We start from the raw sequence: 23,884 nt of genomic DNA on the forward strand, positions 1-23,884 counted from the left end.
TCAAGGAATTCACATCATATTACTTCAGAATTCCGTTAGAGCATTTCACAGATGTGTTGGTTGTGCATTGCTTCTGACGATGATGTAGCCTGTTTGGGAACAGGTTTACAGTAAAAGAGCCATTGTCCTGGGGCAGTTCCACTCTCTTGGCCTCAATAATCCTGGTCCAATGGTATGAAAAACCGTCACGACTGGAGACTTCCTCAGCTGCAGTGGATGGATAGCCGTGTCGCCTTTTGCCCGTGTCACGGCCTTCACTCTCCATGAGGCGTTGCAGCACCGCCTTCTTGGCCGCTGGATCTTGTAATTGATCTTATCTGCCCAGCCCGCCAGAACTGGCTTCAACTGCTGGCGTAGGCATGTCCACTATCTCACCAGGGTCGGAGCTTCCCGGCTACCCTCAAACAAGAGAAAACCTGCAGATGCTGGAAATCCAAGCAACACGCACAAAATGCTGGAGGAACTCATTAGGCCAGGCAGCATCTACAGAAAAAAGTACAGTCGACGCTTCGGACCAAAAATCATCGGCAGGACTGGGGAACAGAAAAGCTGAGGAACAGATTTAAAAGGTGGGGGGAGGGGAGACAGAACCACAAGGTGATGGGTGGGAACTTCCAGTTCTTTAATTCATCCCTCCCCCTTCAGGAATCACCTATCGATGCACTTTGCTTTGGATGGAAGACCTACGTGTGACAACTCATCAACTGACCAAGCAAAATTCCTGGGGTGTCCTTACCCAATGGGGTGCTTGAATCTCCCTGAACCCTTACGTGATGGGGTGCTCGAATCTCTCCAAATCCTTACGTGATGGGGTGCTCGAATCTCCCGAGTCATTACCCGATGGGGTGCTCGAATCTCCTGAGTCATTACCCGATGGGGTGCTCGAGTATCCTGAGTCATTACCCGATGGGGTGCTCGAATCTCCTGAGTCATTACCCGATGGGGTGCTCGAATCTCCTGAGTCATTACCCGATGGGGTGCTTGAATCTCCTGAGTCCTTACCTGAGAGGATGCTCAAATCTCTGCGAATCCTTAACCAATGAAGTGCTTAAATCTCTCTAAATTCTTACCTGATGGTGTAATCGAATCTCCCTAAATTCTTACCCGATGGAGTGCTCGAATCTGTTGTGGGAGGCTCCGGGATACACAAAGTACGTCCCCCCGAGCTGCTTAATGAAGCGGAGACGCTGGAACTGCAGCGTGTCTATGATGTGGACCAGCAGTGGGTGCATCTCAATGTGGCCGTGGATCGGGTCGTTGAACACCTGTGGGGGAATTGAAAGGTCTCTGCTCACATCACAAGGCAGCTTTCTATCCCTCTGTCAAAGACAATGCCTGACCAATTGTATATTGTGTTTTATTCCCCTAAATAAACCAGTGAGCCTAACATCTGGAGTGGGAAAGTTATTGGAAGCTATTCTAAGGAACTGGATGTACAAGTAATTGAATAGAAAGGGACTGATTGGGAATATTCAACGTGGCTTTGTGCATGGAGGGTCATTTCTAACCAATCTTGTAGATTTTGTTGAGGAAGTTACCAGGAAAGTTGATGAAGGCAAGGCAATAGATGTCGTCTGCATGGACTTAAACAATACCTTTGACAAAGTCCTGAATGGGAGGTTGTTCAAGAACGATCAGTCGCTTGACATTCAGGATGAGGCAAAAAAATTGGATTGGACATTAGTTTCATTCAAGAAGCCAGAGGGTGATTGAAGTTGGTTGCCTCTCTGACAATGAGGAAGGCGATCAAAGTTGTAAGGGGATCTGGATCAGCTGGAAAAGTGGCAGATGAAATGTAATGCAGACAAGTGTGAGGTGTTGAACTTAATGAGGATGAACCAGCGGAGGACTTAGATGATGAGTGGTAGGGCACTGAGTTTCCCACCATTTTCTTTTTCAGCAACTGCATCTGTGATTTCCTCCCTTACAGTTTGTTTGGATTGGCAACACTCACCATCAGCACAGGTGAACCACGAGGCTGGGTTTTTAACCCCTGGTTTATTCACTTTATATCTATGATTGTGCGGCTAAGTACAGCTCCAACGCTATGTTTAAGTTTGCTGATGACTCCACAGTTGACGGCCAAAGCAAAAGTGGTGATATAACCATATAACAATTACACCACAGAAACAGGCCATCTCGGCCCTTTTAGTCAGTGCCAGACGCTTACTCTCACCTAGTCCCATCGACCTGCACTCAGCCCATAACCCTCCATTCCTTTCCTGTCCATATATCTATCCAATTTTTTTTTAATGACAGTATCGAACCTGCCTCTACCACTTCTACTAGAAGCTCATTCCACACAGCTACCGCTCTCTGAGTAAAGAAATTCACCTTCATGTTACCCCTAAACTTTTCCCCTTAACTCTCAACTCATCTCCTCTTGTTGAATCTCCCCTACTCTCAGTGGAAAAAGCCTATCCATGTCAACTCTATCTATACTCCTCATAATTTTATATACCTCTATTAAGTCCCCCTTCAACCTTTTATGCTCCAAAGAATAAAGACCTAACTTGTTCAACCTTTCCCTGTAACTTAGGTGCTGAAACCCAGGTAACATTCTAGTAAATCTCCTCTGTACTCTCTCTATTTTGTTGACATCTTTCCTATAATTCGGTGACCAGAACTGTGCGCAATACTCCATATTCGGCCTTACCAATGCCTTGTACAATTTTAACATTACATCCCAACTCCTATACTCAATGCTCTGATTTATAAAGGCCAGCATACCAAAAGCTTTCTTCACCACCTTATCCACATGAGATTCCACCTTCAGGGAACTATGCACCATTATTCCTAGATCACTCTGTTCTGTTGCATTCCTCAATGCCCTACCATTTACCATGTATGACCTATTTTGATTAGTCCTACCAAAATGTAGCACCTCATACTTACCAGCATTAAACTCCATCTGCTGTCGTTCAGCCCTCTCTTCTAACTGGCCTAAATAACTTTGAAAACCTACTTCATTATCCACAATGCCACCTATATTAGTATCATCTGCATACTGACTAATCCAATTTACCACCCCATTATCCAGATCATTAATGTATATAGTGCCACATGAAGGTGGGTTTAGAAATAGTAGGATAGTGCAGATCAACATGTAGCTGAAGAAATGGTGCAGGAGGGAGGGCTTCAGATGTATAGATAATTGGACAGTTTTCCAGGAAAGGTGGAACCTGTTCTGGCAGGACAGTTTACATCTGAACTGGAGGGGGACAAATATTCTTGCAGGTAGGTTTGCTAGAGAGGCTCCAGTGGATTTAAACTAGATACGAGGGGGGAGGGGAACCAGAGTGTAGGAACAGATGTATGTGAGAAGGAAGAAAAAGAAGACAGTAAAGTTCTTTGTACAGTTAGAGATAAACAGAGAGGACGAGGTGGAGAATTTCTTAAATGCATTTATTTTAATGCTAGGAGCATTGTAAGAAAGGTGGATGAGCTTAGAGCATGGATTGATACATGGAAATATAATGTTGTAGCTATTAGTGAAACATGGTTGCAGGAGGGCTGTGATTGGCAACTAAATATTCCTGGATTTCATTGCTTTAGCTGCGATAGAATCGGAGGGACAAGAGGGGGAGGTGTTGCGTTGCTTGTGAGAGAAAATATTACAGCGGTGCTCTAGCAGGATAGATTAGCAGGGTCGCCTAGGGAGGCTATTTGTGTGGAATTGAGGAATGGGAAAGGTGTAGTAACACTTAGAGGGGTGTATTATAGACCACCTAATGGGGAGCGAGAATTGGAGGAGCAAATTTGCAAGGAGATAGCAGATATTTGTAGTAAGCACAGGATTGTGATTGTGGGAGATGTTAATTTTCCACACATAGACTGGGAAGCCCATACTGTAAAAGGTATGGATGGTTTGGAGTAATAGAGGATGTAATAGAGAAAGGTGAAATTTTGAGGGTAGAGAATCTTTATGTTCCTGTTAGGTTGAAAGGACAGGTTAAAAGTTTGAGAGAGCCATGGTTTTCAGTGGATATTGGAAACTTGGTTAGGAAAAAGAGAGATATCTACAATAAATATAGGCAGCATGGAGTAAATGAGGTGCTCAAGGAATATAAAGAATGTAAGAAGAATCTTAAGAAAGAAATTAGAAAAGCTAAAAGTAGATGCGAGGTTGCTTTGGCAAGTAAGGTGAAAGTAAATCCAAAGGGTTTCTACAGCTATATTAATAGCAAAAGTATAGTGAGGGATAAAATTGGTCCCTTAGAGAATCAGAGTGGACAGCTATGTGTGAAGCCAAAAGAGATGGGGGAGATTTTGAACAATTTCTTTTCTTCCGTATTCACAAAGGAGAAGGATATTGAATTGTGTTAGGTAAGGGAAACGAGTAGGGTAGTTATGGTAACTATGATAATTAAAGAAGAGGAAGTACTGGCACTTTCAAAGAATATAAAAGTGGATAAATCTCTGAGTCCTGACAGGACCTTGAGGGAAGTTGGTGTAGAAATAGCAGGGGCTCTGACAGAGAAATTTCAAATGTCATTAGAAACGGGGATGGTGCCGGAGGATTGGCTTATTGCTCATGTGGTTCCATTGATTAAAAAGGGTTCTAAGAGTAAACCTAGCAATTATCCGTCTGTATACGGGAGGGAAGATTCAAAATCCAGCTTGAAAAGGTTTCTAATAAGGATAATGACACAATTGTAATAGGGGATTTCAATATGCAAGGGGATTGGGAAAATTAGGTTGGTGTCAGATCGTGAGAGAGAGAATTTGTCGGATGCCTGCAAACTGGCTTGTGCTTCAGCATATTCTGGGAAAGGCTATCTTAGATTGGGTGTTGTGGAATAACCCAGGTCTTATCTGGGAGGTTCATGTAAAGGAACCCTTAGGAGGCAGTGATCATAATATGATTGAATTTATACTGTAATTTAAGAGGCAGAAGAATAACTCACATATATCTGTATTGCAATGGAATAAAGGGAGTTACAGAGGCATGAGAGAGGAGCTTGTCCAGGTGGATTGGAGGAGGATACTGGTGGGGATGACGGCAGAGCAGAGATGGCTGAAGTTTCTGGTGGTAGTTCACCAGGCGCAGGATTGGACATCTCTCAGAGGAAGTTCTCCAGTGGCATGGGTGAGCAACTGTGGCTGACAAGGGAAGTTAGGGACTGCATAAAAGTCAAGGAAAGGGCAGATAATGTAGCAAAAAGTGAGTGGGAAGTTGGATGATTGGGAAACTTAAGAATCCAACAAAAGAGAACTAAAAAAGCTACAGAATTGGTAAAGATGAAATATGAAGGTAGACTGGCCAATAATAAAAGCAGGGTACCAGAAGTTATTTCCATTATATAAAGAGCAAAAGGGAAATGAGAGTTGATATTGGGCCACCAGAAAATGATGGTGGTGAGGTAGTAATGGGGGACAAAAAAAAATGGCAGATGAACTTAATGGGTACTTTACATCTGTCTTCACTGTGGAAGACACTAGTAGTATGTCAGAGGTCAGTGAGTGTCAGGGAGCAGGAGTGTGTGCCATTGCTATTACATAGGAAAAAGTGCTAGGCAAACTCAAAGGTCTTAAGGTGGATAAGTCACCTGGGCCAGATGGACTACATCCCAGAGTCCTGAGAGAGGTTGCTGAAGAGATAATGGATGCGTTGGTCATGATCTTTCAATAATCTCTTGACTCTGGCATGGTCCTGGCTGGACTGAAAGATTGCAAATATAAGTCCACTTTTCAAGAAGGGAGGAAGGCAAAGGAAAGGAAATTATAGACCAGTTAGTCTAACCTCAGTGGCTGGGAAAGTGTTTGAGTCTGTTATTAAGGATGAGATTTTGAGGTGCTTGGAGACCAATGATAAAATAAGTCAAAGTCAGCATGGTTTCTGTAAAGGGAAATCCTGCCTGACAAATCTGTTGGAGTTCTTCGAGGAAGTAACAAGCAGGGTGGACAAAGGAGAGGCAGGAGATGTCATTTATTTGGATTTTCAGAAGGCATTTGATAAGGTTCTTCATGTGAGACTGTTTAACTATAATATCCTATGGCGTTACAGGAAAGATACTGGCATGGATAGAGGAATGGCAGCGAGTGGGAATAAAAGGGGACTTTTCTGGTAGGCTGTTGGTGGCTACTGATGTTTATCAGGGGTCAGTATTGAAACCGCTGCTTTTCACATTGTTTGTCAATGATTTGGATAATGGAACTGATGGCTCTGTGGCAAAGTTTGCTGATGATAAGAAGATAGGCGGAGGGGTAGGTAGTGTCGAGGAAGCAATGTGATTGCAGCAGGACAAATTGGAAGAAAGGGCGAAGGAGTGGCAGATGGAATGCAGTGTTGGGAAATGTGTGATAATGCATTTTGGTGAAAAGGGGAGAAGGTTCATACATCAAAGGAGCAGAGTGACTTACTCCTCGCGTAAGGCTCTCAGAAGGTTCATTTAGTAGTTGAGTCTGTGGTAAAGAAGACATACGCAATGTTGGCATTTATTTCAAGAGGAATAGAATATAAAAGCAAGATGATATTGCTGAGGGTTTATGAGACACTAGTCAAGCCACACTTGGAGTATTGTCCACAGTTTTGGGCCCCGTATCTCAGAAAGAATGTGTTATTGTTGGAAACCACCCAGAGGATGTTCACAAGGATGATTCCAGGAATGAAGGGGTTAACATATGAGGAGCATTTGGCTTGTACTCACTGGAATTCAGAAGAACGTTTGGGGATCTCATTGAAACCGACCTAATGTTGAAAGGACTAGATCAGGTGGATGTGGAGAGAATGATATGTCTAGAACTAGAGGGCACAGCCTCAAAATTGAGGTGCAACCCCTTAGACCAGAGGTAGGGAGGAATTTATTTAACTAGAGAGTAGTAAATCTGTGGAATACTCTGCCACAGACTGCGGTGGAGTCCAAATCCAGACATATATGTAAGGCAGAAGTTGATTGTTCTTCATCGGTCAGTGTATAAAAGAATATGGTGAATAGGCAGGCGTATGGGATTGAGTGGGATCCAGGATCAGTCATGATGGAATGTTGGAGCAGACTCGATGGGCTGAATGGCCTAATTCTGCTCCAGTGTCTTATGGTCTTGTAATGCCATAACAACAACCTCTGACTGAATGTCAGCAAAACCATAGAAGTAATTATCATAGGTGGAAGTGCCTTATCATAGCTGTAGTTCCATGAGTAACTCCTCATTGGAGGATCTGAGGCGGAGAGGGTCAGTAGCTTTAAATTCCATGGCATTGTCATACCAGAGGACCCGCCCAGGGACAAGCATGTCAGTACCATCAGAAAGGTGGCACAATAGTGCCTCTACTTTCTTAGAGGTTTGCACAGAAATTTATTATGGTTGAATGACAATAAACCTGAACTAGGATTGGCTTGTCATCTCAAATTTTGATGAACTTCTATAGATGCACAGTGGAGAGTATTCTATCTGGTTACATCATGGACTGACATGGAAACACCAATGGAGATGTCTACAGAAAGTAATCAATACAGTCCTGACCATCACCATCAATTCATCCCCAACTTTAGGAGCAGATATATGGCCACTTAGCCCATCGAGTCTGCTCCCCCATTTCATCATGGCTGATCCATTTCCCTCTCAGCCTCAATCAACTGCATTCTCCCGTAACCCTTCATGCCCTGACTAATCAGTAATTTATCAACCTTTGCCTGAACTATCCATAAAGTCAGTTTCCACAGCATTCTGTGGCAAAGAATTCCATAGATTTGCCACTCTCTGGCTAACGAAATCCCTCCTCATCTCCATTCTAAAAGGATGCCTGTCTATTCTCAGGCTGTATCTTCTGGTCCTAGGCTCACCCACCATAGGAATCATCCTTTTCACATCCACTTAATTGAAGCCGTTTCCCTTTCAATAGGTTTCAGTTAGATCACCCTTCATTCTTGTAAATTCTAGGAGTGGAGGCCCAATGCCAGCAAACGCTCATCATATGACAAGACATTCAATCCTGGAATAATTTTCATGAACCTCCTTTGAACCGACTCCAACAGTACATCTTTTCTAAAAAAAAGGGGCCCAAAACAGCTCACAATACTCCAAATGAGGCCTCAGCTGTGCTTTATAAAGCCTGAACATAACATCCTTGCTTTTATGTTCTAGTCCTCTTGAAATCAATGGGAACTTCACATTTCACTTCCTCACCACAGACTTAACCCGCAAATTAACCTTTCGGGATTCCGGCACAAGGACTCCAAGTCCCTTTGCACTTTACTTTTTTTGTATTTTTCTTCATTTAGAAAATAGTCAACTCTTTCATTTCTTCTACCAATGTGAAAGACTATGCACTTCCTGACAATGTATTCCATATACCAATTCCTTTGCTAGTTCTCTTAATCTGTCCATCCCTTCCATAGTCTCTCTACTTCCTCAAAACTACCTGGCCCTCCACCTATCTTCAAAACATCTGCAAACTTTACCACAAAGCCATCAATTCCATCATCCAAATCATTGACATATAAAATAAAAAGCAATGGTTCCAGCACAGACCCCCGTGAACACCACTAGTCACTGGCAGTCAACCAGAAAGGGCTCTCATTATTCCCATGCTTTGCCTCCTGTCAAACAGCCACTGTGTTGTCCATGCTGATATCTTTCCTGTAATACCACAGACCCCTTTTAAGCAGCATCATGTGTGGCAGCTTGTCAAATGCTTTCTGAAAATCCAAGAATACAACATCAACTGATTCTCCTTTCTCTATCTTGCTTGTTATTTCTTCAAAGAGTTTCAACAGATATGTCAGGCAAGATTTCCCTTTGAGGGAACCATGCCAACTACGGCCAAATGTATCATGTGCCTCCAGGTACCCTGAGATCTCATCCTTTCTGTTTCAAAATTTTTATTAATTTCTTACATAAAAGAATACAGGGTACAGTAAGATATATAAAATATAAGATATAATGTATGGATTCCAATACTGTATATTGAAATCACAGATGAAGTGTAATTACCCCATATCCATATAAATTAAGTTTAAACATAAAATTGAAAATAAATAATTATATTATACAAAAAAATCTAAACCCACTACCAGAAAAAAACAGGTTAAAAAAAGGAAAAAAATCCTTAACATATAGTAAAACATATTATTAACCAACATCTGTGCTTAACAGCAAATCAAAGATTTTGAAAGTAATTCAAAATAGGTCCCCACAATGTTAAAAAATCTTGTCTAGGTTCAGAAATTGAACACCAAATCTTCTCTAAATTTAAGCAAGACATAACATCAGGTAACCAATGAGTATGAGTGGGCGGAGTGGCATCCTTCCACTTCAGCAACAATGCCCTCCTGGCTATAAGAGAAATAAAGCCCAAAATATGCAAATCATATGTCTCTAAAATAATATTATTTCTTCCAACAATACCAAATAAGGCAGTCAAAGGATTAGGTTTAAAATTTACTTTAAAAAGCACTGAAAAAGTTTGAAATACTTCCTTCCATTCTTCTTGTCCCCCATTACTACTTCTCCAACATCATTTTCCAGAGATCCGATATCCACTCCTGCTTCTCTTTTACACTTTATATATCTGAAGAAACGTTTGATATTCTTTTTAATATTATTGACTAGCTTACATCTGTAATCCATCTTTTCTTTCTTAATTAATTTTTAGTTGCCTACTGTATGTTTTTAAAAGTTTTCCAATGCTCTAACTTCTCACTAATGTTTGCTCTATTTTATGTCCTCACTTTGCCTTTTATGTTGGCTTTGACTTCTTTCGTTCACTACAGCGGTGTCATCCTGCCTTCAGAATACTTCTTTCTCTTTGGGATGGATATATTCTCTGCCTTCCGAATTGCTTCCAGAAATTCCAGCCATTATTGCTCTGCCATCATCCTTGCCAGTGTTCTTTTCCAGTCAATTTTGGCCAACTCCTCTCTCATGCCTCTGTAATTCCCTTTACTGCACTGTAACATCAGGGTGAATTTGATCATATTATGATCACTTGCCCCAAGGGCTCTTTTCCAGTTCATTGCACAACACCCAATTCAAAATATCTGATCCCCCCGTAGGCTCAACCGCAAGCTGCTCTAAAATAACATCTCATAGCCATTCTAGAAATTCCCCCTCTTGGGATTCAACAGCCACCTGATTTTTGCAATCTACCTGCGTATTGAGATCCCCATAGCTATTGTAATATTTCCCTTCTGGCATGGATTTTCTATTTCCCATTGGAATTTGTAGATCATATCCTTATTATGGGTTGAGGGTCTGTGAATAAATTGCATCGGGGTCTTTTTATTCTTGCAGTTCCTTAGATCTATTCACAATGATTCTCCACCCTCTGACCCTATGTCACCTCTTTCTCATGATTTGATTTCATTTTTTACCAACAGAGCCTTGCCACCCCCTTTGCCTTCCTGCTTGTCCATTTGACACAATATGTATCCTTGGATATTAAGCTCCTAGCTGTAATCTTCTTTCAGCCACGATTCAATGATACCTCCAACACCATACATGCTAATCTGTAACTGCGCTGCAAGTTCATCTATCTTATTCCGTATACCGCGCACATCAAATATTACACTTCCAGTCCAGTATTCACCAGTTTCGATTATGTCAGCCTTTTACATTACAACTCATTACACTGCAACTGAGCCTCTCCCTGCTACGGGCAGAAGTTCCCACTTGCTTCAAAAAGGCAACAATCGTACCAGTGCTCAAGAAGAATAATGTGGGCTGCTTTAATAACTATCACCCGATAGCACTCACATCGACAGTGATGAAATACTTTGAGAGGTTGGTCATGACTAGACTGAACTCTTGCCTCAGCAAGGACCTGGACCCATTGCAATTTGCCCATCACCACAATAGATCAACGGCAGATGCAATCTGAATGGCTCGCCACAAGGTTTTAGACCACTTGGACAACATAAACACCTGCATCAGGATGCTGTTCATCGACTATAGCTCAGCATTTAATACCGTCATTCCCACAATCCTGATTGAGAAGTTGCAGAACCTGGGCTTCTGTACCTCCCTCTGCAATTAGACCCTTGACTTCCTAACTGGAAGACACAGTCTGTGCGGATTGGTGATAACATATCCTCTTTGCTGACGATCAACACTGGCACACCTCAGGGGTGTGTGCTTAGTCCACTGCTCTACTCTCTGTATACACATGACTGTGTGTCTAGGCATAGCTCAAGTACCATCTCTAAGTTTGCGGACGATACAACCATTGTTGGTAGAACCTCAGGTGGTGATGAGAAGGTGTACAGGAGTGAGATATGCCAACTAGTGGAGTGGAGCTGCAGCGACAATCTGGCACTCAACATCAATAAGACGAAAGCTGATTTTGGACTTCAGGAGAGGTATGACGAAGGAACACATACCAATCCTCATAGAGGGATCAGAAGTGGAGAGAGTGAGCAGCTTCAAGTTCCTGGGTGTCAAGATCTCTGAGGATCTAACCTTGTCCCAACATATCGATGCAGTTATAAAGAAGGCAAGACAGTCGCAATACTTTCTTAGGACTTTGAAGAGATTTGGCACATCAACAAATAAACCCAAAAACTTCTATAGTTGTACCGTGGAGAGCATTCTGACAGGCTGCATCGCTGTCTGGTATGGAGGGGCTACTGCACAGGACCGAAAGAAGCTGCAGAAGGTTGTAAATCTATTCAGCTCCATCTTGGGCATTAGCCTACAAAGTACCCAGGACATCTTTAGGGAGCGATGTCTCAGAAAGGCAGTGTCCATTATTAAGGACCTCCAGCACCCAGGGCATGCCCTTTTCTCACTGTTACCATCAGGGAGGAGGTACAGAAGCCTGAAGGCACACACTCAGCAATTCAGGAACAGCTTCTTCCCCTCTGCCATCCGATTCCTAAATGGACATTGAAGCTTTGAACATTACCTCACTTTTTTTAATATACAGTATTTCTGTTTTTGTACATTAAAAAAAATCTATTTAATATACATAATTAATTTACTTGTTTATTAATTATGTTTTATTTATTTATTTATTATTCTCTCTCTCTCTCTCTCTCTCTCTCTCTCTCTCTCTCTCTCTCTCTCTCTCTCTCTCTCTCTCTCTCTCACTGCTAGATTATGTATTGCATTGAACTGCTGCTGCTAAGTTAACAAATTTCATGTCACATGCCGGTGATAATAAACCTGATTCTGATCTGAATCCGATTCATCAGCATCTACTTGCTAGGAGACGACACATTGCCTCTGTTTGTAACCAATGTCCTCATCCTCAGTGCAATCACTCCGGTTCCCATCCCCCTCCCAAATTAATTTAAACGCTCCCGAAGAACTCGAGCAAACCTGCTCGCAAGGATATAGGTCTCCCTTGGGTTCAGATCTAACCCATCCCTTTTGAACAGGTTGCTCCTTTCCCAGAAGAGATCCCAATGATCCATAAATCTGAATCTCTGCCCCTGCATCAGTTCTTCAGCCACACAGTTACCACCCTTGAGGTCCTGTTTCTTGGCTTTCTACCTGGCTCCCTAAAATCCCTCTGTAGTACCTTCTCACCTTGTCTACCAACGTTGTTGGTGCCAAAATGCACCAAGATTTCTGGCTGCTCAGAATGCCGTGGAGCCGATCTGAGACATCCCTGACCCCGGCACCAAGGAGCAACATATCCAGGTATCTTTACAGCATCCACAGAATTCGTCTCTGTTCCTCTGACTTTGTCAGATCTCTCAGTGGGAGAGCATTTTGGAGATAGTGATGACAATTCTATCTCCTTTACTATAGCATTGGAGAGGGATAGGAACAGACAAGTTAGGAAAGCATTTAATTGGAGTAAGGGGAAATATGAGGCTATCAGGCAGGAATTTGGAAGCATAAATTGGGAACAGATGTTCTCAGGGAAATGTATGGAAGAAATGTGGCAAATGTTCAGGGGATATTTGCGTGGAGTTCTGCATAGGTACATTCCAATGAGACAGGGAAAGGGCGGTAGGGTACAGGAACTGTGGTGTATGAAGGCTGTTGTAAATCTAGACAAGAAGAAAAGAAAAGAGTGGTGAGTGGGCTACCAGCGACAGTGGTGGAGGTGGATACATAAAAACATAGAAAACCTACAGCACAATACAGGCCCTTCGGCCCACAAAGCTGTGCCGAACATGTCCTTACCTTAGAACTACCTAGGCTTACCCATAGGCCTCTATTTTTCTAAGCTCTGTGTACTGTCCAGGAGTCTCTTAAAAGGCCCTATCATATCTGCCTCCACCGCTGTCGCCGGCAGCCCATTCCACGCACTCACCACTCTTTGTGTAAAAAACTTATCCCTGACATCTCCTCTGTTGCTACTTCCAAGCAGTTTAAAGCTGTGCCCTCTCGTGCAGCCCATTTCAGCCCTGGGAAAAAGCCTTTCACTATCCACACGATCAATGTCTCTCTTTATCTGATACACCTCTATCAGGACACCTCTCATTCTCTGTCACTCCAAGGAGAAAAGGATGAGTTTACTCAACCAATTCTCTTAAGGCATGCTCCCAATTCCAGGCAATACCCTTGTAAATCTCCTCTACACCCTTTCTATGGTCTCCACATCCTGCCTATAGTGAGGTGACCAGAACTGAGCACAGTACTCCAAGTGGGGTCTGACCTGGGTCCTATGTTGCTGCAACATTACATCCCAGCTCCTAAACTCAATCCTACGATTGATGAAGACCAGTGTACCTTTTGTCTTCTTAACAACAGAGTCAACCTGCACAACAACTTTGAGTGTCCTATGGACTCGGTCCCCAAGATCTCTCTGATTCTCCACAGTGCCAAGAGTCTTACAATGAATATTATATTCCACCATAATATTTGACCTACCAAAATGAACCACTTCACACTTGTCTGGGATGAACTCCATCTGCCACTTCTCAGACCAGTTTTGTATCCTATCAATGGCCCGATATAATATACGAGAGCCAAAGGTTTCCAAAAAAGATTGCCATATACAGCGGCCATAATCATAGCAGCCATTGTCAGAGTGGACTGAGTCAGAGTGGGACGGCTTTGGCTCAACAGGCTTCGGTGTGAACAGTCAGAGGCGAGGGTAGGATCCGGTAAGTTTTGTTTTGTTTGTTTAGACTAGAGAGAGTGCGAGGCAGGATGTTGGGATGCTCCTCTTGCTGGATGTGGGAAGTCAGGGAGACCTCCGGTGTCCCTGACAACGGCACCTGCAAGAAGTGCATCCAGCTGCAGCTCCGAACAAACAGTGTTAGGGAACTGTAGCAGCTGGATGACCTTCAGGTCATTCGGGAGAATGAGGAGTTTGTAGATAGTAGTTTCAGGGAGGTAGTTATGCCAAAGGAGCAGGTCACAGGTAACTGGGTTACCATCAGGCGAGGGAAGGGGAAAGGGAAGGTAGAGCAGGGCTCCCCCATGGCCATTCCCCTCAACAAGTATACTGGTTTGGATACTGTTGGGGGGGATGACTTACCTGGGACAAGCTGTGGCAGCCGGATCTCTGGCACTGAGTCTGGTTCTGCAGTGCAGAAGGGAGGGGGGGAAGAAGAGGAGAGTGGTAGTGATAGGGGACTCAATAGTTAGAGGTACAGACAGGAGGTTCTGTGGTCGTGACAGAGACTCCTGGATAGTTTGTTGCCTCCCGGGTGCCAGGGTCAGGGATGTCTCTGATCGCATGCACAGCATTCTGAAGTGGGAGGGTGAGCAGCCAGATGTCATGGTACACATTGGTACCAATGACGTAGGAAGAAAGAGTGAGGAGGTCCTGAAGAGTGAGTATAGAGAGCTTGGTAGGAAGTTAAAAAGCAGGACCTCGAGGGTGGTAATCTCTGAATTGCTACCAGTACCACGTGCCAGTGAGGGTAAGAACAGGATGCTCTGGAGGATGAACACATGGCTGAGGAACTGGTGTAGGGGACAGGGTTTCAGATTTCAGGATCATTGCAACCTCTTCTGGGGCAGGTGGGACCTGTACAAGAGAGACGGGTTACACCTAAACTACAGGGAGACCAATATCCTTGTAGGGAGGTTTGTTAGTGCTATTCATTTATGAAGGCCCCATTCAAGTCACCTACCCACACTGTATTCCCTCTCTGGAGTAGTGAGCCTCTGCTGTAGCTGACAGTTCACTTTTCTCTGGATAATGCGGCTTATCAGCCCCTTATTCATCCCCAGACACCCATCAACCTCAACCAGCTTCTATAATGCTTCAAATCTCAACACTGTGACTGAAACAGAGTGGTAATTAACAGAAGCCCAGTGACGCGTTCATGCCCCTGCCAGAGCTATTATCTTACCTTTATCTCAATAAATCTCTCCAAGAGGTTGAGGATGGAGATGTAAAGTTTTCTTTGATTTCCCGGTAGGCTAGATGGAAAATAGAACAGCAATCACAGCAGTCATCTCCATGGTAATGAGGGAACTTTGATACACAGCAAAATATGTCCATACAACATCCAATATTAATTCCCAGCCATCCATGTAGTAACTCCTCCGTAAATGGTTCCAAGCCCTGCTGCAAAAGGAGGAGGACTGGACATGGGGCTAAACACCACATCCCATAAAAACCCAGAACTACAGGAATACCAACAAAAACTCCAAGGACATCATTCCTGGGTGAGGAAGGATCTTCGACTTAAAGTCATATGAAGTTATGCTGTGGAAAATCTGTGAAAGCCACAGGGCCAATCAACCTTCTATCATCTAGAACCACCTCTCAGCTGGCCCAGAACAGAGGACTCTAGCCCGCTGTTGTTGGCAGTCTAAGCTCCAGTATTGGGTGATGGGTTTAACTAACGAACTATCTATATACTGCTTGGTTATGAACACAGTGAAGTAAACCCCATACAATATCTATCTGGAATAGCTGCAGGATGACAAGCTGGTAGAGCGCTGTCACACAGTCCCGATGACCCAGGTTTGGTCCTGATTACTGGTGTTATGTGGAGTTGTGGAGATTGTACAAATCCATGGCAATAACATCTGTGAATGCCGGCCTGAACATTAACAGTCTAAAGAACTCAACTCTATGGAAAGTAATAGAGTCGACATTTTGGGCCAAAACCCTTCATCAGGATCTCATCTGACCTGCTGGGTTCCTCTCTTTTTTTTGTGTTCTTCTCTGGATTTCTAGCAACTACAGGATCTCATGATAAAATTAATAGTCAGAGATCAGAAAAATGCTTTCTTCATCATGCAGAGTTCTGGGATGTTGAGCGTCGACAATTTGGTGAACAGCACAACGAAAAACACAGAGCTGGGCTTGGGGCAGCTGTTGGGAACCACCAATGATGGCTATGATGGACAAGTATTCAGAGAAATGGCTGTTGTGATGCGTCTAACATGGTAGTGTAGTGCGTAGTGCTTGTTGCTCTGACTTTCGGCTTCCCCCGTTGGCAGTCTGTTGAAAAGGAGAGATGAATGCTTAAGGCTCTCCCTGCTAGTACATAGCCTCTCCAACAGCAAGCCTCATGTAGTGCCTCCTCGCTGGTTACACGTGTAAACTGACAGATGTAAAGGGACAGAGACAAACAAAGGGAATTACAGGCCAATTAATCTGACCTCAATGGTTATTAAAATGTTGGAGTGAGTGGCTAAGGACATGGTTTCAGGGAATTTGGAGGCACATGAGAAAATAGGCCATAGTCAGCATGGTTTCCTCAAGGGAAAATCTTGCCTGACAAAAATGTTAGCGTTCTTTGAAGAAATAACAAGCAGGATAGACAAAGAGAATTGATAGATGTTGTCTACTTGGATTTTTCAGAAGGCCTTTGACTATGAGGTTGCTTAACAAGTTACGAGGCCATGGCATTAGAGGAAAGCTGCTGTTACAAAGAAGAACCTTTTCTGGTTGACTGCCAGTGACTAGTGCTCTTCCACAGGAGTCTGTGTTGGGGCCACATCTTTTTGCATTATATGTCAATGATTTGGATGACGGAATTGATGACTTTGCAGCCAAGTTTGTGGACAACATGAAAATGGGTGGAAGGGCAGGTAGTTTTGAGGAAGCTGATTGGCTACAGAAGGACTCAGACAGATTAGGAGAATGGGCAAAGAAGTTGCAGATGGAATACAGTGTTGGAAGGTATGGTTGTATACTTTGATAGAAGAAATAAAAGTGTAGATTATTTTTGAAATGGAGAGAAAATTCAAAAACCTGAGGTGCAAAGGGACCTGGGAGTCCTTGTGCAGGATTCCCTAAAGGTTAATTTGCAGGTTGAGTCGGTGGTGAAGAAGGCAAATGCAACGTTAGCATTCATTTCAAGGTGCCTAGTTCATAAAAGTAAGGATGTAACGCTGGGGCTTTGTAAGACATTGGTGACACCTCACCTACAGTATTCTGAGTGGCTTTGGGTCCCTTATCAAAGAAAATATGTGCTGGCGTTGGAGAGCATTCAGAGGAAGCTCACAAGAATGACTCTGGGGGAGAAAAAAAAAAGTCTAGTTGAAGTCTGAGCAGCACCTAATGGCTCTGGGTTTGTACTCACTGGAGATTAGATGAATGAGAGGGAATCACATTGAAACGTATCAAATATTGAAAAGCCTAGATAAAGTAGATGTGGATAGGATATTTCCTATAGTGGGGGAGTCTAGGATCAGAGGAAACAGCCTCAGAATAGAGGGACATCCATTTGGATCAGGGACTTCTTTAACCAGAGTGTGGTGACTCTGTAAACTGCATTGCCACTTGGCGGCCAAGTCATTGACCATAGGACCATAAGATATAGCGGCAGAAATAGGCCATTCAGCCCATTGGGTCTGCTCTTCCATTTCATCATGCTGATCCAATTTTCCTCTCAGCCCCAATCTCCTACCTTCTCCCCATACCCTTTCATGCTGTAACCAATCAAGAATCTGTCAACGTCTGTCTTAAATATACATTGGTACCAATGACATAAATAGAAAAAAGGGATGAAGTCCTGAAGAGAGGATTCAGGGAGATGGATAGGAAGCTGAAAAGCAGGACCTCCAGGGTAGTAACCTCAGGATTGCTGCCTGTGCCACGTGCTCACGAGCGCAAGAATAGCATGATCAGGCATATTAATGCGTGGCTGAGAGACTGGTGTAGGGAGCAGGGCTTTGGGTTCCTGGACTGTTGGGGCTCCTTCTGGGGGAGGTACGACCTGTACGAGAAGGAAGGGTTACACCTGAACCGCAAGGGGTCCAATATCCTAGCAGGCAGGTTTAATAGAGCTGTTAGGGAGGGTTAAAACTAATTTGGCGGGGGGGGGGGGGAGGAGGTGGGAACCGGAGTGATAGGACTGAGGAAGGGGAAAACAGAAATAAATCAAAGATAGTGTGCAACAGAGATAATAGAAAGGACAGGCAAGAGATGAGGCATAATCACAGCCTGTGGCTGAGATACAGGGCAATAGGGGCGTGGTGCAGTTAAAAGAGAAAGCAACAAATATTTGACCTAAAATGTTATATTTTGAATGCACGCAGCATAAGAAATAAAATGGACAATCTTGAAATTCAGCTACAGATTGGCAAGTGTGACGTTGTGGCCGTCTCTGAAACCTGGCTAAAGGATGGCTGCCATTGGGAGCTGAATGTCCAAGGATATATGATGTATCAGAAAAATAGGTTAGTAGGCAGAGCAGGTGGTGTGGCCCTGTGTATAAGAAATAATATTAAATCATTAGAAATGGATGAGGTAGGATCAGAAGGTGTATAGTCTCTATGGGTTGAGTTAAGAAATGGCGAGGGTAAAAGGAGCCTAATGGCAATTGTATACAGGCCTTCAAACAACAGTCAGGATGTGGATTACAAATTACAGCAGGAAGTAGAAAAGGTGTGTCAGAAAGGCAATGTCATGATAATCATTAGTGCTTTTAACATGAAAGTAAATAGGGAAAACTAAGCCAGTACTGGACCTTGAGGGAGAATTTGTAGAATGTCTAAGGGATGGATTTTTTGAACAGTTGTTGCTGACCCCACTAGGGGATGGGTTGTGCTGGACTGGGTGTTGTGCAATGATCTGGAGGTGATAAGGGAGCTTAAGGTTAAGGAACCGGTAGGAAGAAGTATGTTCAGTTCACTTTGCAATTTGAAAAGGAGAGACTAAATTCCAATGTGTCAGTATCTCAGTGGAATAAAAGAAATTACAATGGCATGGGAGTGAACTGGCCAAAATTGACTGGAAAGGGATACTAGCAGAAAGGACAGCAGAGCAGCAATGACTGGATTTTTTGTGAAAAATGAGGGAGATGAAAGACAGCTATATTCAAAATAAGAAGAAATATTTGAATGGAAGAGGGACACTTCTGTGGCTGACAAGTGAAGTCAGAGCTCAATTAAAAGCAAAGGAGAGGGCATACAAGGAAGCCAAAGCTAGTGGGAAGATAGAGGATTGGGAAGCTTTTAAAAACTTGAAGAAGTAAACTAAAAAGGCCATTAGGAAGGAAAAGATGAATTATGAAAGGAAGCTGGCGACTAATATCAAAGAAGATACCAAAAGCTTTTTAAAGTATATAAAGGTTAAAAGAGAGTTGAGAGTAGATATAGGATCAATAGAAAATAATGCTGGAGATAATGTAATGAGACGCAGAGATGGCAGAGGGACTGAATTTTGAGGGCTTCTTGGATGGTGTTTGTGTTCGCTGGGTCCACGTAGGCCAGATTGATCTGTTGCGAAGAACGAGTGAACACAAGTGCAGGGCACTGACACGGAGGTAGAGTAATCTGAAGAGTGTTCATTAATGGTTGCAGTCAGGGGAGTGAGGATTAGGCAGAGGAAAGAAGCGGAGTGAGTGAGACTTGACCAGGGATCGAACACTGGTCGTTGCGGTGAGCGTGTGGTGTTTAACCACTGAGCCAGCGGAGAGTGTAGGTGGGCAGCGGAACGAGGCAGAGCAGGGATGCAGACAAAGGAGTGAACGTGACTGGAGGAGAACGGCAGGCAGGAGGATGAACGGGAAGGCAGTCGGCATGCAATGCTCCTGTTAACACAGAGAGACAGAGTTAACACAGGCGAACAACAGCCCCGAAACAAAACTTAGAATACACAATTCTAAGTGGCCTAGAACGTGAACTATGACACTGGCTGAAGCAACGACCTGGCGATAAGCAGACAAACAGCTGGGGTATTTATGCTGCAGGTTAAATGAGATTCAGGTGTACCGCAATCAGGAAGCCTGGGAGAACAAAAGGAATGCCATGCCCACTGTGCCAACATACGCACACACACAAAGAAAGAGATAGACAGGGGAGCAGGTGAAATATGGGGAAAAGGGAATTTGGAGAACATGAGGAATAAATGGGAAGGACAGCTGGGATCTTGACACTGAATGCTATTTTGCATCAGTCTTCACAGTGGGAGACGTTCAAGAGTGTCAGGGAAGTGAAGTATTTGCAGTGAAAATTACAACTGAGAAGGTGCTCAGGAAGCTTAATGGTCTGAGAGTGGATAAATCTCCTGGACCTGATGGAATGCACCCTCGGGTTCTGAAGGAAGTAGTTGGAGAGATTGTGGAGGCATTAATGATGCTCTTTCAAGAATAAATAGACTCTGGCATTGTACCAGACAACTGGAAAATTGCAAATGTTACTCCGCTATTTAAGAAGAGTGGGAGGCAGCAGAAAGGAAACTACAGACCTGTTAGGCTGACATCAGCGGTTGGGAAGTTATTGGAATAGATTGTTAGGGTTGAGATTACAGTGTACCTGGAGGCACATGGTAGGATAGGCCAAAGCCAGCATGGCTTCCTGAAAGGAAAATCCTGCTTGTCCAACTGACTGCAGTATTTTGAGGAAATTACAAGCAGGGTAGACAAAGAAGATGCAGTAGACGTGGTGTACTTTGATTGATGGAAGACCTTTGACAAGGTGCCGCACATGAGGCTGCTTAGCAAGATACGAGCCCATGGAATTACAGGGAAGTTACTGTATGGGTGGAGCATTGGCTGATCAGCAGAAAACAGGAAGTGGGTATAAAGGGATCCTGGCTGCCGGTTACCAGTGGAGTTCCACAGGGGTTGGTGTCGGGACCACTGCCTTTTACAATGTATGTCAATGATCTGGACCAGGGGTCGGCAACCCGCGGCTCCGGAGCCGCATCGACTCTTTCATCTCTGTGCTGCGGCTCCCTGTGGCTTTGGAAAATAAATGATGAGTATTTAATTAAAATGTATTTTATGTTAATCTGTTAGTTTTTGAAATGTAATTCTAAATTTGAAGATTATGGTGATCTTGTACAATCTAAATAAAACATGTTTTTTGTCGCTATTAATATACGTCACCACTGCCAATGCCTGACACCCGCCAGTGCGCAATTTCTTTAATCTTTCGATCCAAGGTAGGCCAACTATGGAGAATTCTAAAAAAAGAAAAGTGACTGAAGAAAACAGAACGTTTAACGATACGTGGACAGATTCATTTGCTTTCACTGTTGACGAGACTGGTTTACCGGTGTGCTTAATATGCAATGAGAAACTAGCAAACAACAAAAAGTCAAAAGTCACAAGACATTTCCAGAATAAACACGCAGCCTTTGATCAAAAATATCCGGTTGGAGATGAGAGAAAAAAAGCTGTTTCGGAACTGATGCAGAAGGTCGATCTGAGCAAAAATCATTTCAAGAAGTGGATGAAGTCTGGAAAATCAACTACATATGCTCGTTTTGTTGCCGCTCAGGAAATAGTCAGGCACAGGAAGCAGTTTACAGATGGTGAATATATAAAAGAATCTTTCATTAAGATTTCAGAACATCTATTCACGGACTTTAAAAACAAGAGTGAAATTGTGCAGAAAATCAGGGATATGCCCCTCTCTGCAAAGACTGTCAAAGACAGAACCATAAAAATGGCAGAAGACATCACAAGATAGCAAATTAAAGACATCAATTCTGCTGTGGCCTACTCGATTGCCTGTGACAAGTCTAAAGGCAAAGGTGATATTGAACAAATAGTGCTGTTCTGCCGGTATGTAAACTCTGCCGGGCCACAGGAAGAAATGATTGAGTTGATACCTCTAAAAGGCCAAACATGGGGGCCAAATATCTGTGAGGCTGTCTTGAATTGTTTAAGAGCCAAAGGAATAAAGACCATCCACCTGGTGTCAGTAGCTACTGATGGGGCACCAAGTATGACAGGAGCGCACAAGGGATTTGTGGCTTTACTGCAGAAGTCGCTGGACAGAAAACTGCTGACTTTTCACTGCATCTTGCACCAAGAGGCACTGTGCGCTCAAACATTTCCTCCAGAATGCACAGTAGTAATGGATGTTGTCATTCAGATTGTCAATAAAATAATGGCAAAAAGTTTAAATCACCGTCAATTCCGTTTGTTACTGGACGAGCTGGAAAGCGCATATTCTGATCTCCTGCTGCACAACAAAGTCCGGTGGCTGTCAAGAGGTGAAGTGCTGAAACGCTTTGTCGCGTGTCTGGAAGAAGTGAAAACTTTCCTGGGCAGCAAAGGTCTCATCTTTCCTGAGCTGGAACAGCCAGAGTGGCTGGAAAAGCTACACTTCATGGTAGACATGCCAGCACACCTGAACACGCTGAACACAGCTCTTCAGGGGAAAGGACGCACAGCCCTGCACATGTTGGAGGATGTTTTGGCATTCGAGCGCAAGTTGACAGTGCTTGCCAGAGATTTACAGAAAGGCACATTGTCTCACTTCCCCAATTTGAGAGAGTTCAAACAAGCTCATGACATGATAAATTCGGAGTATTTACATTCAGCAATCATCGCAATGCAAACATCGTTTGGGAAACACTTCTGCGAGTTCAGAGAGGAAAAAAAAACACATTATCCTTCCTGGTCACTCCCCTAAGCATCGATCCATCCCTACTGAATACGACTGCATTGGCAGGTGTGAGTCAACCTGATCTTGAGATGGAACTGGCCGACATAGCCGACAAAGACATATGGGTGTCCAAGTTTAGACGCTTGACAGCAGACCTTGAAGATGTTGCCCGTCAGAAGGCCGTTCTTGCTCAGAATCACAAATGGAGTGATATTGAAAACCTCCCCGAACCGGACAAACTTGTGTTCAAAACATGGAATGCTATCCCTGACATTTATGTAAACATTAAAAAGTATGCGCTTGGAGTCCTGTTGATCTTTGGATCCACATATGTATGTGAGCAGGTGTTCTCCAACATGAACTTTATACAAACAAACATCGTGCACGCCTCACAGATGACAGCTTGCGATCCTGTGTAAAGATGAAGGTGACGTCATACAGCCCTGATGTGCAGACGCTGTGCGCTGAGGTCCAGGAGGAGAAATCCCATTAACCAAGTATGATAAATATTTTAATTGCCTATTATTTTACATATATTCATATTTTTTCATTGTTCAGTGAAATAGTCCTTTTATTTTTCAGGTTGACAGCTGGCTGACGTTATTTTTGGTTTGCTGCTGGCGGACAATTTAAGTTTGGCGTTTTTCATAAATACAAGAAGGACTCAAATAGACATTGAGTATTTTACTTAAAAGTAACCTTCAACCCAACGTCTTTTTTTCGGAGTTCAAAATGTTTTTGTTGCATGCAGAAATGTAATTTTGTTTTCTCTGCAGGAGTTAATCAATTTCATAAATGCAACACATTATAGTTTGTTTATACATAGCATAAAGTAAAAAAAAAACGTTGTATGCAGTGTTATTTCATTTTAAATGTCAAACGGGTTTTGTGGCTCCCAGTGTTTTCTTTTCTGTGGGAAACGGGTCCAAATGGCTCTTTCAGTGTTAAAGGTTGCCGACCCCTGATCTGGACAATGGGATTAATGGATCTGTGGCTAAATTTGCCAATGATACAAAGATTGGTGGAGGAGTGGGTAGTGTTGATGAAACATAGAGCTTAGATAAATAGAGGGCCATGGGTAACCTTGGTAATTTCTAAAGTAAGTACATGTTCAGCACAGCAATGTGGGCCGAAGGGCCTGTATTGTGCTATAGGTTTTCTATGTTTCTAAATGGAGAGCCTGCAGAGAGACTTAGATAGTTTAGGGGAATAGGCAAAGAAGTGGCAAATG

At 43.3% G+C, this 23,884-nt stretch overlaps 1 protein-coding gene across 1 annotated transcript in view; it reads right to left on the bottom strand.

Moving 5' to 3' along the window:
* Nucleotides 1-23,884, bottom strand: part of LOC132400127 (deoxynucleoside triphosphate triphosphohydrolase SAMHD1-like) — a 55,420-nt gene that overhangs the window by 28,500 nt on the left and 3,036 nt on the right. Inside the window, exons 3-4 of the mRNA XM_059981202.1 lie at nt 15,201-15,270; nt 1,105-1,265 (exon numbers count right to left, since the gene is read on the bottom strand). Coding sequence (XP_059837185.1) covers nt 1,105-1,265; nt 15,201-15,270 — 231 coding nt within the window. The remainder of the gene's footprint in view (nt 1-1,104; nt 1,266-15,200; nt 15,271-23,884) is intronic.

Source organism: Hypanus sabinus, chromosome 9, assembly GCF_030144855.1.
Source record: "Hypanus sabinus isolate sHypSab1 chromosome 9, sHypSab1.hap1, whole genome shotgun sequence".
Taxonomy (NCBI): Eukaryota; Metazoa; Chordata; class Chondrichthyes; order Myliobatiformes; family Dasyatidae; genus Hypanus; species Hypanus sabinus.